Source organism: Eptatretus burgeri, chromosome 13 (genome assembly GCF_056783735.1).
Source record: "Eptatretus burgeri isolate ZD-2024b chromosome 13, Ebu_testis_v1, whole genome shotgun sequence".
Taxonomy (NCBI): domain Eukaryota; kingdom Metazoa; phylum Chordata; class Myxini; order Myxiniformes; family Myxinidae; genus Eptatretus; species Eptatretus burgeri.
Window position 1 is genome coordinate 32,689,877 of NC_140973.1, and position 20,279 is coordinate 32,710,155.

The window sequence follows — 20,279 nt, forward strand, 5'->3', positions numbered from 1 at the left end:
TCAAGTTGCGGTGCATCGTTTGGCAATGTCAAGATCTCGGACCTTGATTTTGCAGATGATGCAGTCATCTTTGCGGAGACTTTAGACATCCTCTTGGGGGCCCTCGAGGTGCTGAATGAGGAGTCGGAGCCGTTGGGATTACGGATTTCTTGGGTCAAAACAAAGATCCAGGCTTTCGGTGACATCTTGGATGCTGCTGTCCTGTCTGTGTCTGTTTGTGGTGAGGATGTTGAGGTCGTGGATAGATTCACTTACCTTGGCAGTGATATTCATGTCTCCGCAGGTTGTGAGCCGGAGGTCAATAGACGTCTGGGTCGGGCCTGGGGAGTCATGGATTCACTGGATCATGGGGTGTGGCGCTGCCGGTACCTGTGCGGGAGGACGAAAGTCCGAGTCTTCAGGTCCTTGGTACTTCCAGTCTTGCTCTATGGGTGCGAGACTTGGACTTTGACCAAGGATCTGAGACGGAGACTTAATTCCTTTGGTACCAGGTCTCTTCGGAGAATCCTTGGCTATCGCTGGTCGGATTTTGTGTCCAACGAGCGGTTGCTGAGAGAGACTCGGATGAGATTTGTTACCTGCATAGTCCGTGAGCGTCAGCTGCGGCTGTATGGACATGTGGCTCGTTTTCCTGACGCTGATCCTGCTCACCAGATTCTCTCAGCGAGGGAGTCTCATGAGTGGAGGAGGCCAGTGGGCCGACCACGTGCCTCATGGTTGCAGCAGGTTGACCATCATCTCAAGGAGATGGGGATGGGCCTGGCATCTGCCTGGGGGATGGCCAGACGGAGGCCCCTGGAGTACCGGCGGAAAGTGGACGCAGCGATGCGCTGTTCTGGCACATGCTCCCATACCTGACCTGACCTGACTCAACTTCGAGAAATGCGTATTCTCGGCAAGGTCAATTGACCTTCTCGGCTACACAATAGCCGACGGCACGATTAAGCCTGATCCTGAACGATTGCGCCCACTTCGTGAGCTACCCCCACCTCAGGACCTGCAGACAATGCGTCGGGTGATCAGGATGTTCGCTTACTACGCGAGATGGATTTCCCAATACTCCGAGAAAATACATCCCCTAGTGCATTGCAAAAACTTCCCACCAGATGCCGCTGTTGTAAAAGCTTTCCACAGCCTCAAAGATGATATCAGTAATTCCGTGGTATTATCGATCGATAGCTCGGTGCCCTTCGTGGTGGAAACAGATGCTTCTGATCACGCGATAGCTGCGACGCTCAATCAGTCTGGGCGACCCGTCGCGTTCTTCTCGAGAACTCTCTCTGGAAGCGAGCAGAGACACTCAGCGATAGAGAAGGAGGCGTACGCTATTGTCGAAGCCCTACGTAAATGGAGACATTATTTACTGGGAAACCATTAAACGCTCGTCACGGACCAGCGATCCGTTGCATTCATGTTTGATGGGAAAAATAATGGGAAAATTAAGAATGAAAAAATTATGAGATGGCGGATAGACCTAGCCTGCTATAGTTACGACATTGTTTACCGGCCCGGGAGGGAAAACCCTGCTGCAGATACCTTCTCTCGGGTCTACTGTTCGGCGACAATCAGTCAGGCTTTGCAAGACCTACATGTGTCTCTTTGCCACCCAGGGGTAACCAGAATGGCACATTTCGTGCGCAGACAAAATCTTCCCTATTCTGTTGAAGATATTAAACAAATGAATGCTTCATGCCCTGTTTGTGCTGAACTAAAACCCAGATTCTATGGCGCGGCATCTGGCAGATTGATCAAGGCCACTTCTCCCTTCGAGAGACTAAATATCGACTTCAAAGGGCCCCTGCCGACCGAGACAGACAACAGATACATATTCACCGTTGTTGATGAATATTCAAGGTTCCCTTTCGCATTTCCGTGCTCGGATATGACCTCGGGCACTGTCGTGAAATGTCTCTCTGACCTCTTCGCTATGTTTGGGAAACCTTCGTACATACATTCAGACAGAGGGCCGTGTTTCATGTCGGCCGGGCTAAAACAGTTCCTATTAGAGCACGGTATAGCAACTAGTCGAACGACGGGTTACAACCCACAGGGTAATGGGCAGGTGGAACGGTATAACGGAGTCATTTGGAAAGCCGTAACTCTGGCGTTGAAATCAAGAGGACTGGGCCCCGAGCGGTGGGAGGTTACCCTTCTCGACGCTCTGAATACCATACGCTCTTTGCTCTGCACGTCCACCAATGCAACTCCTCACGAACGAATGTTTACTCACCAGCGACGTTATGTTGACGGCCAATCGGTGCCCAACTGGCTAACCCATCCCGGAACAGTGTTCATGAAACGCCTGGTACGACAAAGCAAGTATGAACCCATGGTGGAGGGGGTCGAACTCATCGATACTAATCCAGAGTATGCTCATGTTAGACTCCCGGATGGCAGGGAGACCACTGTGTCGGTTCGCCATTTGGCTCCCTCAGGTACTCCTCCCGCAGGTACACCACCATCTGGCACCCCTCCCTCTGACATCCCCTCCCCAGGTGTTCCCCCCCCCAGGAACTCCACCCGGGAACAGTGGCGACGGAGCTGCCGCGTTCCACCCGAGAGCGATTGAGGAGTCATCCCGGCACAAGTCGAGGCTCACCAAGAGGATCGGAAGCCTCCCTCAAGTGAAACCGCCATTTACTCCCGGAGAGGACGACGGATAAAACCCCCTCGCCGACTCGATCTGTAAAGGGGATTACCGGCATCCTCGATGCTCATGCTCCTATATGCTCATTACATCATATATCGATGCTCATTACCATGCTCCTACAACTCAAAATAATCCTCACTGCTTGGCATGTATGCTTCTGTAGTTTAGATAGTTCGCGTTGCTTGAAATGTATACTCCTATAGCGCTGAAGTAATCATGGTGCATTAGTTGGGCCTCTAGTTATATTTTAAAGACGGGGAGAATGTGATGAATTGAAGGACGTGACGTGTGATCACATGTCGCACGGCTCGAGCACGGAATAGATAAAGCCAAGATTCCGCGCGGTCGGGGGGATTGTCCCAGGGGCATTGTCATTTACGGCGGCGGTTCACTTGGTGCTCATTGAATGGTGAGAATTGAGAGTATATGCATGGCTTATATATGGCTCCGTGCTTATACTGATTTCTTTTGCGGTGATTAGTTGCACGTGTATACATTACTGCTTATGTACTCCTTGCTGCACCTGTATTCCCTGATGTGCCCGTAGAAGCGGCTTCAATCAAATGGAATAAAGTCTACACTCTGAAGGTTCTTCTCTCGCTTTCATTTCAATAACGACAACTACACCGCCTTGAACAGGAGCTCATCTGAAAAAATAAATATTACCTCAACATTACCTTCATAACGACAACTACACCGCCAAGAACAGGATCTCATCTAAAAAAATAAATATTACCTCAACATTACCTTCACAACAACAACTACACGGCCGAAAACAGGATCTCATCTAAAAACATAAATATTACCTCAACATTACCTTCACAACAACAACTACACGGCCGAGAACAGGATCTCATCTAAAAAAATTAATATTACCCCAACATTACCTTCACAACAACAACTACACCGCCGAGAACAGGATATCATCTGAAAAAATAAATATTACCTCAACATTACATTCACAACAACAACTACACAGCCTTGAACAGGATCTCATCTGAAAAAATAAATATTACTTCAACATTACCTTCACAACAACTACACCACCAAGAACAAGATCTGATCTAAAAAAATTATTATTACCTCAACATTACCTTCACAACGACAACTACACCACCAAGAACAGGATCTCATCTGAAAAAATTAATACTACCTCAACATGACCTTCACAATGACAACTACACCACCAAGAACAGGATCTCATCTAAAAAAATTAATATTACCCCAACATTACCTTCACAACAACTACACCGCCTACAACAGGATCTCATTTAAAAAAAAATATATTACCTCAACATTAACTTCACAACAACGACACCAGCGAGAACAGGATCTCATCTGAAAAAATAAATATAACCTTAACATTACCTTCACAACAACAACTACACCGCCAAGACCAGGATCTCATCTGAAAAAATTAATATGACCTCAACATTACCTTCACAACGACAACTGCACCGCCTTGAACAGGATCTCATCTAAAAAAATAAATATAACCTTAACATTACCTTCACAAAAACAACTACACCGCCGAGACCAGGATCTCATCTGAAAAAATAAATATTACCTCAACATTACCTTCACAACGACACCTACACCGCAGAGAAAAGGATCTCATCTAAAAAAATAAATATTACCTCAACATTAACTTCACAACAACTACACCGCCTCAAACAGGATCTCATTTAAAAAAAAATAATATTACCCCGACATTACCTTCACAACAACTACACCGCCTCAAACAGGATCTCATCTGAAAAAAATAATTATTACCTTAACATTACCTTCACAACAACGACACCACCGAGAACAGGATCTCATCTGAAAAAATAAATATTACCTCAACATTACCTTCACAACGACAACTACACCGCCTAGAACAGGATCTCATCTGAAAAAAATAAATATTACCTCAACATCACCTTCACAACAATCTATTGTTGTTTGTCTATCTATTCTATCTATTCAGACAATGAATATGATGATGATGAGATGAATGTAGTACTGCACAGCCAAGAAGAGCAATAAATCTCTTCTACTGCAGGCGACTTCTACTCTTCTACTTCTACTTGAAAACCCGCGATGTAGTGAAGCCACGAAAAGTGAACCGTGATATAGCGAGGGAGCACTGTATTAGTTATTGTTGTTTGTCTGTCTGTCCTGAGCATAGCTCCATGGGTTTTGATTCGATCCTGATAAAATTTTGGTGGGAGGTTTATATCATGATCTAGTTGTGTTTTCCTGAAAATGGGCGTGGTGCGCCCATTATGGGCGGAGCCACGCCCGAAAAACGTGTGTTTTTAGGAGATAGCCGATTTCAATTTGCATCTTTTCCTAAGGGGTTTGTCGAATCTGACAGGGGTTTTGGTATTTGGTTCGCCAAATGGCACCTGCATAGCCCCACGGAGCTCGATTTTTCATTTTCGTCCCAAGGTCAAGGTCACAAGGTCACGAACTTAGAAAATTGCGAATTTTGACATAAAAATCATACGACCGCCCAAACTTTGAGAGCTCGGATGACAATATTTTTTATGCATCATCTTGAGGTCATTCCCCACCTAAAGTCTTGAAACCATTTTGCTCTATCTCAAACACCTTGCCCGTGGCACCCCCTTCAAGTTTGTTTTTTACGCTGATTTCATCAAAGTATAGATAATCCGATGAGTGCAAAATGCCATATAGCCAATATGACGTTATATTGTTCCTGGAATGTTCCAGAGGAAGTTTTGCACCAAAGGTCATAATCCTTGACCTTTGACCTTTAAAGGTCACAAAGGTCAAATTTTCAAATTTGTGGGAATCGAACCGGGTTTTCGACCTACTTCGACGAACTAACTCCATTAAGCTCCAGCACGTATCCTGTTTCCTTATTTTAATGTCCACAACATTGTTTTGTGACCTTTAAAGGTTATGCAAAGGTCAAATTTTGAAAGTTGTTGAACGAAACCGGGTTTTCGACATTTTGCAGCTAAGAACCTGTCACTCATACCACATCATGTTGATCATTTTTATAACCTGGTGAAACATTATCACATTGTCTCATCCTTGACTTCTGAAACAATCTACATCGTCAAATACTGCTCGTGAACCATCGTTGTCTTCAGACTTGTCTTTCTTAAAATCAGTGGAGGAAATATACACCATGTCTGATATTTGGGTCTTTCATGTCTCTGACGATGCCTTTATCTCCCGGCATGCATCATTCCCCATGACAAAAACTGGAAGCAAAAAAAAAACCGGAAGCAAAAAAAACCAGGAAGCAAAAGGGTCATAGCCAACGACATGGATTCCAAATTGCCAGGGTATTGTGTTGTTGTTGTTGTTGTTGTTGTTGTTGTTTCCTATTCTCTCAAGTGCACGCATTAAGTATGAAGCTCACTACGTTCACTACTATATATCAATTTTTGTGCTACTTCAGTGTCTGTCACACTTTACTCTGGGGTTCCTGCTGTCATACCATTGGAATCGCTAAATTAAAGCTTCAAATGCTGCTTCTTCCTCTTCCCTGCAGGAAAGATGGGCTTTTAAAACAGGCATTTTAATGATGAAACGGACACAAGTTTTTGTTCCATGTAAGTCGATAATTAGCTTTCCAATGGCACCATTCTTATTTTTATAGGATAGCAGGAACCCTTTAGAATAAAGTTACACACACACACACACACACACACACACACACACACACACACACACACACACACACACACACACACACACACACACACACACACACACACACACACACACACACACACACACACACACACACACACGCCTCCTTTTAGTAATATATTTCCAAAGTGTCTCACTGATAAATCAAGAAAAGCTCAAAAAGCATGTTTTCACAAATGAGATGCTCAATATAACCTCAGCTCAAGTTGAACCTGTGCAGAATACAAGGAGTTCGGCTTTTCATCACCTGGTTCTTCCAAATCACTGAGCCTGTAAAGTAAGAAATATATCATAAAAATTATATGTAGAAAAGTTTCTGGACAAACAAATTTTGCAGATTTCTGCACAACATATACAATGTACTTGGAAAGATATTTGTTGTTCCTCTAAAGGACAATAAATGTTGCAATCAATCATCAATTCTTTAAAGCAAATGCGCCTTCATTTCAGAATGATTGTTAATTAATCCTGACGAGTAAAGTAGAAAGCATACCGATTCGTCAGAGGTTCGAAAATGTCACTGCAACCAATTAACAACTTGTGTGATACAGTGGTGCTGATAGACCGTGTTCCCTTTGGCATTTTCTCTTCTTTCGAACCACAGTCCAGACTTGCACCTAAAGAAAGAGAAAAGATGTCACGTCAAGTGGATTTTACTGAATGTGCCAGACTAGATTAATGAAGGATAAGCAAGAAAGTCATTTTCGATAAAAGACTCTTGATGAGCTGAAGCAATGTAAAATGGATGCAAATTTCACGGTGCAGAGTGAGAGATGGTATAAGTAAGCAGGCAAGCAGGATAGGACACGAACAGATACTAAAACACAATGACACAATGCAAAATTTGATGCTACAAGTTCATAAGCCACAAAAGATAAATTATTCATTCGCCCCATGGTGACAATGAGAGTCACTGTGGCGTAACAAGCAAAGAAAATCAAAAACTAAAGATCCTACAAATTAAAAAGTTCAGCACAAAAACAGAACAACATAAATTCCCTCTTCCTATCATATTTCCTCCGTTTGATCAATGAGGAAAAATGATAAAGGAGGGAATTCTTCACAGTCAACGCAAAAGTTAACAAGAGTGCAAGTGAGCACAATATACACCCGAACAAAAACGTATATACAGAATTGTGCTACTACATGGAAAACAGCATCCTGTTTGCCATGGCAACCACTTTAGATGACGAACGTATGTCGCGACACACCGTCTCCACAGTCTGTACCTATGTACCAAATATGAAACGTGAAAGTTGATAACTTTGGGAGTTAGAGTGCGGACAGGAACGGACGGACGGACGGACAGACAGACACAGACGGACAGATGGACGGACAGACGACCGGTATCACATAATACGCCCCAATATGTATGTATATATATATATATATATATATATATATATATATATATATATATATATATATATATATATATATATATATATATATATATATATATATATCGGGCGTTTAAAAAGTGAAAGAATATCTTATTACTAGACATTTATGCAAAACATATAAATTAGTCAGACATTGAGAAAACAAGGAGATCCTCAGGAATGTGGAAAATGTTGGTGCGGGGTGCAGCCCGACGCCGTTCGGTGCGGGGTGCAGCCCGAGATTTATTATATTGACATCGTCATTTAAGCACACTCAGATGTACTGTAAATCGGCCAAATGTGTCCATGTTTAACCTAATTGTACTCTTCGATACATTCAACATTCTTCACTAAATTTGACCTCTCTTGTTCGACCCAATTATTATTTCTAAGCACTATGTCACAGAGGGGGTTTGAAAATGAATGTGAGCCAGATGATATTGTTTTTAATGTAAATATACATAACAAAAACAAAGAAAAAAAACCCAATAAACTTTCCTAACGTGAAAGCAACCTCATTCGCCAGATATTCTTTCGAAAAATTCACCTTCCTTCATTACCTGCACTTTCTTTCCTTGCTCAACCTCCCCCTCTCCTGATAAACAATATTACAAATCAAGAGACACAGCTAGTTACTACCTATCTATCCTGCCAGTCCAGTTAAACCTTTAAAAAAATAAAGATAATAAAATTAAAAAAGAGGACATTGTTTAATTATACCTTCTAAATCATTATTGTGGTATTTTTACCAAGGGCTTCTGCTAATTATAAATATTTCATTGATTCTCAGCCTCATCTCTCAATTTACTCCTGCACTTATTACATATACTGTAGATGTAATTCTCCTCAATCCACTATTTCCATAAAGTGTACAATGCGCACGTATCCATCAACATTCACATTTATAATCCCCACATGGAATTACATATATAACTTCCACCTGACAAAGTATCAATGATGGTGTTCAAAAGAGGCTCAGAATCTGCAACACCACATGTCGTCTCAGGTATAATACATTTGTCTTCAGCAGTGTACGTTCCTTCACTATCTGCCTTTAGGCCTCTGGCATCCTCCTCCAGTTTTTCCAGTATTGGTTCTTCTCTTTCACATCCTAAGCTCATTTCATGTAGCCTTGAGCTCTGCGATGCTGGAAATGCCAGGCCAGACTCAGTGATCAGCGGAGAGCCGGGTGGAGAGAGGGATGATAGTGATGAATGAGGAGAAAGTGATGAGCCAAGTGATTCTCTGGATTCACGAAAACCAGGAGGAATGCTGCAGAACCACACATCACCACAGCCCATCAGACGACGTATGTAGTTAATGGGGAGGAAAAGGAGATATAAAGGAGGGGGGGAGATAGACGTAATGCTACCAAACGTACACTGGGCACACACCAGCTTTTTTTTTTATCTGACCACCGTTATTTATTAGACATAGAAAGTGAGCAAAAATAAAATGGAAATTATGGTATTAGTTACCAAAGCCGAGTCATCCTCAGTGCATGTCGCTCTTCCAGCATTCCCAAGTCAGTCCTTCGGCGGTTATCAGGCTCCCCCTGACAGATGATATCACCCAGGGTGTTGAAGGGAGGCCCATAATCCTCTTGTGGCATGCCATATATGTCACTGAGGCTTAGAGAGCTCAATGAGCCCCGGCTGGATGCAGACAGGGATCCACGGCTGCTTCCTGAGGACATGGACATTGTGCTGGTTGAGAGTCTAGAAAGGGAAATAAAATAACAAAGTATGAGCACGTTATAACAAGAAACATAATCCATCAAGTTCACCAATAGTATTCTGGGGGGGGTTAAGCGGGTACCCCAACCACAATCACGGAGAAGACTGGATGGCTCAGATGTTTGAACAAAGAGAAATGGTGCGAAGAGAAATAAAAAATTCCCAATAAGCCTTCACGAATCTCATCGCAGCACAATACATAATTATTTTCAGGTTTCACAGTGGGGGGTATAAATGGCAGGAGGATAATAAATTTCCTTCGTGGACACATATATGGAGAACTAGACAGTTGTAAACTCTGGAGAACTGAACTGAGAATGGAAGAACAGAAAAAAAAAAAACATAACAAAAACCAGTCAGCAACCAAGATGATGCAAGTAGCCATGGTGACGCATGGTGCAGATGAGGAATGAAAGATGATGTGAACGATGCAGGTTGTAAGGGATGAAGCAGTAAATGCTGCATGAGCTAGACTCATATGTGCAACAACTACATGCTGATCTGGTCATGATTTTTCCACAATTTGTTGCAGGAAGAAAATAGTGTCATAGGTTAAAGGGCATGAGAATGACAAGACAGCCTTGATGAATGCTTCCATTGAAGACAAAGCTTTGGCACCTGGTATGACATTGACATGCAGGTAAAGGTTGATTTGAACTCAGGAGTGCATGGCCAGAGATGTCCGTCTGTCTCGCTGAGTGGGATTGTGATGGCCCGTCACACTCTTCTCCTTCCAATAAAGTGCAAAAACATCCAAAGAGTATTATGGCACTGATACTTGAGTACCATCCTGATCCTGATTGCATCCTAAAATTGCAGCAACCTGATCCTTCACAAATGTGTCCGTTGCTATCTCAGTGCACCAATATCCACTGGCAATTTCAGCTATAGTCCCACCATCTCAGGACTTCACAAGCCTCCATGGTCAGAGCTTTGTCACTGTTCTTTCCGCACATCAACTTCAATTGAGATAATAGCACCACTTCTCACCAGCCCACAAAAACGAACCTGCCAACCAACCAACTCTGTCGACTTGTTTAGCCCAAGTTTCAATGGATTTTATGCCACTTGAAAATTCATGAAGAGCTCCGATTCACTCGATTTTATGCCAAATTCCCAAACTCGTTATAACTACAAGATAAAGAAAGGGTCTCCCGGTGGTCTCACATATTTACAAGCCCACCGTGGAAAGTTGATGGTTGGTGACATCATGAATATTATTGTGACGTCCACGGGACTTGAACAGTCCCGCCAACGTAGAATGAGCCGAAACGATGGAGGCGGTTTATTTATTTATAACCCAAAGATGGCGGTTCTAATCGCTCTACCGCAAATGGGACGAGGAAGGTGGCACGAGTCGCTTTTCACTGAGTTGATAACGTTTATTTCTCTAACCAGAAATAACAAGACTCGGCAAGAAGAGGGATCCGGGGCTATTCGACGGGATGGTGGTGTGTGTTCGGGCGTGGGGAAAACACAAACAATTCCAATGGATATACAAATCTCAAACCCTCTAAGGCGCCAGGTACACACACACACACACACACACACACACACACACACACACACACACACACACACACACACACACACACACACACACACACACACACACACACACACACACACACACACACACACACACACACACACACACACACACACACACACACACAGCTGGTCCTGGTGGTCAGGCTGGCCCGTGGTGTAAACGCAACAGTCCCTGGATTGGCGTCGGACGAGCTGGCGTTGCGCTCGTCAGGGGCAGGAGACACCGTGGTGCTGTCGACCTCCTTGTGTCGGCGCAAGTCCGCTCACAGCCGCCAGGGAGCCAGTTCTGGCGCCAAGTTGCGAGCAGGAGAGGGAGGCAGGTCCGCCCGCCGTTCGACCCCGTGCTCCGAGCCAGCAGAACCCCAGAGCCAACCAAGGTGAGGCACGAGGCACAGCAAGGCCACGAGACACGATCAATTCAGGATCGAATCAGCCCAACAAACAGCACGCTCCCAGCACAACAGCCTCCACCAAAACGGTTTTTCTCTACTGATCTTCTTCCTCCGTTGCGTTTTCCCCGAACAGAACCTTTTTATCCTCCCATCCTCGTCACTTGCAATCGAGCCGTTTTATTGGCCCACCGCCGTCGCCTTCCGCCAATCGTGATCACGGGGTGGAGCCATCCGCAGTACTGTCCTGTGACGTCACGGCAAGCCTCCAGGGAATACTAAAAGGGGTTTACGCAGACACACTTACCCTAACCCGTCTCCCTATCTAATTACGTGACAATTATCATTTCCCCCTTGAAGAAATGAACATTTACTAGACAACTTATCACCACTGAATTGCTACTTATTACATCGAGATCCTGGTACACTCGAACAGCATGGCATACCTAATTAAACATCCTAATTACCCTTTGAATGCATACCCCCCCTCAGACGTAACACTATGATGGCAGGCCTTCCCATAAACAATGCTGCATTCTCCTTCTTCTCCAGCATTATTTGCCCACATCAAGTGGGGTCACGACACAGATCCTGCTCCACCATCTGGGCCAATTGTATACCCAATCTTTATCCACACCTTTCTCCTTCATGTCCGCTTCCGCACAATCACTTCATCTCTTCTTCGGTCTGCAACGTGGTCTCTTTTACAGGTGGTGTCACTCTAATCATCATTCGACCCACATAATCCTCATTCCTTCTCATCACATGCCCATACCATCTCAATCTACTTCCCTGTACCTTCGATGCTTCAACCTCCTTCACAGTTCCAATGATGTTGTTCATTCTTCACACGGTCTTCTCACATTCCACCACACAACCATGTGAGCATCCTCATCTCAGTCACATCTAATCTTCGCTCCAACATTCTTATCAACAGCCAAGTCTCCACGCCAAACAACAGCGCCGGCCTCACTACCGTTCTGTACACCCTTCACTCTCATTTGTATCTTTCTATCACAAAGTACTCCTTAAACCTTTTTTACAGTTACTCCATCCTGCCTGTATCCTGATGCTCATCTCCCCATGGAACTCACCATCCTGACTCACCAGTTACTCCATCCTACCTGTACCACAGGCACTTAAACTTCTGTACTGCCTTGGTCTTTCCCCTTGTATCACCACTTTGTTTCCCTCTTCCTCCTCACTACTCACTGTACATCTCATGTACTCCGTCTTTGACCGACTAATCCTCAAGCCCCGATCTCCCAATGCCTTCCTCCATTCTTCCAATTCTACCCTTCCCTTACTTTCGGCACACAATAGCATGTCATCCGCAAACAGCATGCTCCATGATGCAAGTGTTCTCACATCAGCTCTCAGAACATCCATCATAATAACAAAAATAAAAATTGGGGCAATGCCCCCCACACTCACCTGGAATATCCAGGGAACCACTGGTAGGTGTGGATGACCCACAAAATATGTAAATTAGACGATGGTTCAAACAAACTTGTGAAAGGACCATACAGAGATAATTCTTACTAAGCTATAGTTAAACGGGTGACTACTTTTTGAAAAGTCAAAAGTAGCGATCGAGGAATCGTAATGACCTTTGACCATAAAATCGACTGACTTAATATGCAATTTTTTTGATGGGATTTGTAAGGCATCAGGAGGTATTGGTCCACAGAAGTTTTACAAAGTTTGGTGAAAATAGGATAGTTTTCGCATCATGGGTGAAAAAGATTGTGGTCGTTTCATCGAAATTGTGAGTGTAGTTGCGGAAAAGAAAGCAAATACCTATTTTTGGGGTTAAAACCCCCGTAGACCCCCTCAGACGCTGATTTTTAAGAATGGCGTGAACAAATTTTGGAACGTCACGGGTGATGAAGGTTGTAGTCAAGTTTCATTGAAATCATGTGTGTAGTTTTGACGAAGAAGATCCGAGTGTTTACATAGAGCCTGACCGACTCACTACCTGACACCACGCGACACCAATACCTCCCCTGAACTTTTCAGTTGTTTCAGGTGAGCTAAAAACGGTTCATCTCACACCTGACGTGCTGCGGCGGGGCTGATAAGGGCATTTCTACACAATAAATTATTAATTATTTTCTCCAAAATTTTCATAATATTTTCTTTGTCAACGATTTAAACTGATAACGTCCCCTATTTGCCAACGACGTTAAAACGATAACATGTAAACCAATACGACTTAAACTGACCATTACTTGTTGATATAACTTTGTGTGCTCCTTCCGTGTCCTTCTAAAGGGGTTCTGCCGTCAGAATAATAAATGTTACTGATGGAACCGCTGGATTAAGCTTCCCCTGACTACTCCTTCTTCAATTCCTGAAAGAGGGCTCTTAAAACTGGCATCTAAGATTTAAAAAGAGACACTAATTTTTCTTGCACGTAATCATCAGCTTTCAAACCAAGTAAATCACTAATCAACTTCCCAACGGTCCCCATTTTTAGCTTAAGGCCCGGTCACACCTTGACGTTTTAGCCAACGTATGACGATTTTTGAATTTTTTTCTAAAACGCTGGCACACGTTGAATACGTTATGGGTAAGTTTTGATAACATTGAGAGCACGCTGAAAAACACTGCCATACGTCGTTGTACGTTGGCTTTAAACGTTGTACTTTTCGGTTGTCCTCAAATTTTTTCATGCTTGAAATTTCACGACGTATGCCGGCGTATGACTCGCACGTTCCGCTACGCTGGCCACAAGTTGTATGCACGGTCTGCGATCGTTGACAGACGTCAATACATGCTACTTGTAAGTTAATCATAAGTTGAGACACGCCGAGGTAATGTTTAGCGTACCCGAAACTTATTTCTAACCTATGATTAACATGTTGTTGGCACATAACGCGATCGTTGCCACACATCGACAGACGTTACTTTTAAGCTACTCATAGGCTGAAAGACGTCGGTATAATGGATCGTCCTTGCGTCAGAGTCCACGGCCACGGCCAGGACACTTATTTGCAGCATTCTTCAAACTTTTCTTCGGCATGACGAGGATGTTCACACTTCGATGTCTAGCTTGGCTATGATTCCAATTGTCCATCGGCAGCGTCTATTTAAAATAGTCTAGTTTGAGCGTTTTAACACGTTCAGAAGAAACGCTTCAAATTTCCAAACCCCAGCGTCAAAAAAACAAACAAAAAAAAAAAAAAAAACAAAGGCGAGTGACAGCAATTTAAATCGTTCATTGTAAACAATGAAACTAGCTGAGTGGTACCGTTTAAAAGTCGTTGAGTGTATAAAAAATCCAATTGTTGAGCGCAAGCGTCTACTTTCAATAGTGGAGATGCAGCCATTTAAATCGTTGAGTGGCAGCCTATGAACCTACCCGTGGACACGCGGACGCAAGGAGGATCCATCATAACCCACACCCTCCCCCTCACACCCACCTACTACTGCCAACATGAACAAACTACTACTAATACTAATACTAATACTAATACTGATACTGTTACTGCTGACATGGACATCGACTCAAAAAGGAACTCGAAAACACTGTTGGGTTCCCCTTTTATGAGCAGCATTTTTATATACCAATTCCCAAAACCGCTGGGAACACGTCTTTATATGGCAGTTGTAAGCTAGAAACACATTCATTTATTTTTTTTTGTCGACCGGAAGACGTCATTGGAATACGTCTACATATGTCGATGTGTGTTGGGATTACGTAAAGAATTGGTTCAAAGCACGTCAAACATAAGTTAGAAATAAGTTTCGCGTAAAAAAGACATTACCGCGACGTGTTTCGACTTATGAGTAGCTTATAAGTAGCCTTTGTGGACGTGTGTAAGCGTCCACATATCGTGTGTAAAACTTATCCCCATCGCATGCGGAACGTGTGTCATACGCCGAGTACGTCGTAAAATTTTGAACATGTTTAAAATTTCTTGACGTACTCTACTTACTACGACGTATGATAGCGTACTTTAGCGTTCTACTCACGTATACCAAACTTACTCATACCGTATTTGACGTGCCCCAACGTTTTAGACACATTTTTCTTAGGTCGGCATACGCTGGCAAGATCGCCAAGGTGGGACCGCGATGTTGTCACTTCCATTTCTACGGCAGTTATGATTCGAATCGTTGTGCGTCAGCCTTTTAATAGGCTACGTCACGACATCGTCGGCGATGCGTGCAACGCGCTATGCCGAAGTTAGACTATCGTTGGGCATCGGTTGTGTAGGCCAACAACAGGTTCAGCATTCGTTAGTATAAGTTATCTATAACACAACGAAATGTTCTGTGTCCATTACTAATATGTTATGCATACGACCAACTCGTTATGAATACGTCCGAATTTTTAAAAAAAAACATCAAAAGTTCAACGTCAGCCAGCGTTTTACATACATTTTAATACGTTGCCATCGCTGGCTAAGACGTCAAGGTGTGACCGGGCCTTTACCTGCAGCGTAGAACCGGGGAGCTTATGGGATGGCACATCGTCCGTCCGTCAGTCCATAAACACTTGAACTTCTCTGAAACTACACATACGATTTCGATGAAACTTAACCACAAACTTCATCTCCCTGTATGTACCAAAACTTGTTCATGCTATATATTTTTTAAATCAGCGTAGAAGTGGGTTTACGGGGGGGGGGGGATGCCCCCCCAAAATAGGTATTTGCTGGTTTCGTCCTACTTGACTTCCTCCTCAGTATCATTATTGTACTGGGTAAGTGCCCATGAGTACTGCCCCCAACTTATTATTCCACAACAGAAACCCTTTAGAACGAAACATGACACATGGACAGACGGATGCTTCCGTGTGGTTTTATCATACGTACTTTATAGACGTACTTACATTCCAATTGTGCACACAAAACAGTCTCATTTCAATTGTACGTACTTTACAGGGGTCCTCGGTTGAAAAAAAAGATAACGTGTAATACTGGTTACCACCAGGTGGCGGTTGTGGTCTATGTTAGCACATTATGTATGAACAGACAAACAAACAGAACCAAATGCAAAACCATCTCCCCTGCCGAGGGTAATAATTAGTTCCGTATCAAACAAGCATTAACAATCCACAGAACACAATATACCGCCTTACAGTCACTCGCAAATAATTTGACACCTCCTCCTTTGTGAGGGAATTTCACATATGGATATTGAGTTGCCCTTTCTTCCTGAAATGTGGATGTCACCCAGCAATACAACAACGAATGTTCATTATAGTTCCCATTATCCCTATAGTCGAGGCACTGAATGAGGAACCGGAGCCGCTGGGACTACGGATTTCCTGGGTCAAACAAAGATCCAGGCCTTCAATGACATCTTGGATGCTGTTATTTTGTCTGCACCTGTTTGTGGTGAGGATGTTGAGGTCACAGAGATATTCACTTACCTTGGCAGTGATATTCATGTTTCCGCAGGTTGCGAATCGGAGGTCAATAGACGTCTGGGTCGGGCCAGGGGGGTCATGGATTCACTGGAGATCATGAGGTGTGGCACCGTCGGCACTTATGCAGGAGGATGAAAGTCCGAGTCTTCAGGTTCTTGGTGCTTCCATTCTTGTTCTACAGATGTGAGACTTGGACTCTGAGACAAAGACTTGACTCCTTCGGTACCAGGTCTCTTTGGAGAATCCTTGGTTATCGCTGGTCAGACCGTGTGTCCAACGAGCGGTTGCCGAGAGAGACTCAAAAGAGATTTGTTACCTGCATAGTCTGTGAGCGTCAGTTGCAGCTGTATGGACATGTGGCTCGATTTCCTGATGCTGATCCTGCTCACCAGATTCTCTCAGCGAGGGAGCCTCGTGAGTGGAGGAGGCCAATGGGACGATCGCGTGCCTTGTGGTTGCAGCAGGTTGGTGAGCATCTCAAGGAGATGGGGATGGGCCAGGCATCTGCCTGGGGGATTACCAGACAGAGGCACCTGGAGTACCGATAGAAAGTGTACGCGGCAACACGCTGCTCCAGCGCATGCTCCCATACCTAACCTGACCTATTTACATCTTATAACATTGCAAAGAAGAGCATGGCTAAGGTGGAGGCACTGCATGTGAATCCAAGTGGACTCTTCTAACTCACACTGCCTGCTTTAGATCATACCCATCTCTCGCATACCAGGCATATCTGTCAGTCCAACAGCACATTGAAAACAGCATGTACAAATTGCAAGCATCCTGCAAGGAAATGCTTCATTTATTGATGACTTCTCAGATTTTTCTATCAACTCTGCATTGAAAAGATGATTTCAATCTTGGAAAGATGTTCATTCTCGGGGATTTGGATAATGATTTCTATGATCCACTTTCACAAATACATTTTCAACTTGACAGATATTTTCACTGTGACAACACATACTCTGTCCCACCCAAAAGCCAACATCATATTCCGCATCCTACGATCCTACGGTATTGATCCAGGTTAAATTCCCTTTTCACGATAGGTGTTTACCCATTGACAACTACAATCCCTGTAATTCAAATTAAAATACACCGATTTCAACTTTCAGCAGAACCAGAGACTGAGCCTCTTGCCATGAGATGTCAGTATTTTGGTATAAATCCTTCTCATATTCACATTTCCCTGAATTTCACAACTTGTATCTACTTTGTTCTTCATGGTTATGATATATTCATGATCTCCACAGTTTCTTTACATTTTCTCCATCTAAAGGCCACTTCCCAACTGCTACAGAGACTGCAAAAACCCAGATGCCACAACCGAACATGCTGTAAAGATCTCGACCTTCCCTCCCCACATGCAGAGTGAAAGGTCCCAGGACAGATTCCAATCTTAACTGTTGGCTGGAATCCACTGTGTGCTGACGATGGTCAGTTAGCAAGAAACACACCAGTGGATTGATTTCCACCTCACGGTGTCAGGGTGGGAGAGGCGGAGGGTCGTTGCCACAAAGGCTTCGAAAGCCAGAAGGCTGACTGATACTGCAGTTAGTTTGCAATGCAGCAGCTGACACTGCATTTCGCAGTGGGTGGTTCTGTGTCTTTCAGAGTGAAACTATGCTGCAAGTTGCACTTTAACTTTATTTTCTCCACACTTCTCTCTTTTCGTTTTTCTACTCTCGATTGGTACTACCGGCAAGAACATAAACGACTCCCAGATGCACTTGCATCACAAAAATACTTTGCAAACATGTTTAAATGCACTTTTCAATCAACTGGTTCTCTCCACATATTTTGAAAAGGAATACCAATAAACTTGCTAAAGTCTATTCGTACTTTCTTTTGCAGTTTAAGTTTGGGATCACCTTCATTTAATTTTAACCTAAAATCGCAACTGACCCAACGATATTCAAAAGTTATACACCAATTACTAGCCAAATGGCCTCATCATTTTACACAAATTATATCAGTCAAGGCACAGAACCCCCGAATAAAATCGACTTGAACACTTTCAACATTATAGCTACAAGCTAAAGCAAAGTTTAAGACCATTAATTTAAATTTCCGTAACATTCAGCTTGAAGGTTACGGTTGAACAACATACAAGTGGGAGCTACAACATTTTTTTCATCCAACCCTGAAAGAATGGTTCTGACACAGCAAAATTCCATATAGACGTCAGTCCTATTTTCTATGGAGATTCCAACCAGTGTCACATATTTTCACAAGTGGTACACAAGTCAACTCCCCCCCACCCCCCAGCCCCCACACCCATCCGCACATCCGACCTCTCTCCCAGACATGTAACTGGTTCTAAAACCTTTTGAAAAGAGAAAGCCACTGCCTCCTCGAAGGATATTTATGACATTTGTAAACATTTAACCATGAACAAAGCATTCATTTGGCATGAGCCTTCATTTCAAATAAAGTTCAACATCCATTGCAAATTTGAGAAATGCATCAGGAATTTACTTTCAGACAATAAAATAGCATAGGATGTAAGCATACAACCCTGTCACAAATTCTTCACGAGTGACTGTTTTAAGCGGCATATTGGTTCAGTGCGTGGTTCACACTTGCATACCCTGTGATTACACATGGAACAATATATACACATACATGAGGCGCCGCAAGGAGGAGTGATGCAAGGGACACATCGGCCATTTTGGAGTTAATGCCATATAGCACTATTTTAACCCTTCCCCTATCATCATCATATCATTAAAAAATGTCGCTTACATCACTCCTCCTTGTGGTTCCTCATATATATATATATATATATATATATATATATATATATATATATATATATATATATATATATATATATATATATATATATATAGATATATATATATATATATATATATATATACACATATACATTTATACACATATACATTTATACACATATACATTTACACACATATACTAACTAGAGGGGGAGCACTCGGTAGAGTGCAAAAACCTCCGCCGCCAATACTGCTAGTCACTCAAGTGAACCTAATATCCTATTCATTCAATTTGACGTCAACAGTGCTCACAGAGTTATAGTTTGCAACTTTCCCTTTTACATGCTCAATTCATTCGTCATAACTAGATTCCTTGAGCCAGAAATTGATTTTACATGGGTATATCCACCTGGAGTTCCAAAATCAGCCGCAATTATAATTTTGGCATGTTTTTTGTTGGAAATCACTTATAACATGTAGAAATGCAAAAAAATATATACCATCAGAGATGGGGAATCCCCTGCCATTGAATGAAAAAGACATACATATTCCAGATAATGAGGGAGGTGAATTGGAAACAAGACACCATTTGGTCATCATCTCGAAAAAGTTCCCCAGGGGTGAGGAACGTAGTAACCAAAAATAATTTAAATCAGATAAGCGTGTTTCCATTTATTACAAAAAATTTTTTTAAAGATGGCCGCCCCAGTCGGCCATCTTGGATCCGGCCACGCCCAAAATCAATAGGGTTCTTCCTTTTCAGGTGGTACATGTGTGACCC

At 43.1% G+C, this 20,279-nt stretch overlaps 1 protein-coding gene across 3 annotated transcripts in view; it reads right to left on the minus strand.

Annotated features, from left to right (window-relative positions):
* LOC147014205 (protein WWC2-like) overlaps positions 1-20,279 on the minus strand; it is a 145,849-nt gene that overhangs the window by 37,578 nt on the left and 87,992 nt on the right. For all 3 annotated transcript variants that reach the window (XM_085851974.1, XM_085851973.1, XM_085851972.1), the window contains 4 exons: positions 9,183-9,422; positions 8,645-8,976; positions 6,816-6,939; positions 6,518-6,592 (listed from right to left, as the gene is read on the minus strand). In XM_085851974.1, the coding sequence (XP_085708100.1) occupies positions 6,518-6,592; positions 6,816-6,939; positions 8,645-8,976; positions 9,183-9,422 (771 nt within the window). The remainder of the gene's footprint in view (positions 1-6,517; positions 6,593-6,815; positions 6,940-8,644; positions 8,977-9,182; positions 9,423-20,279) is intronic.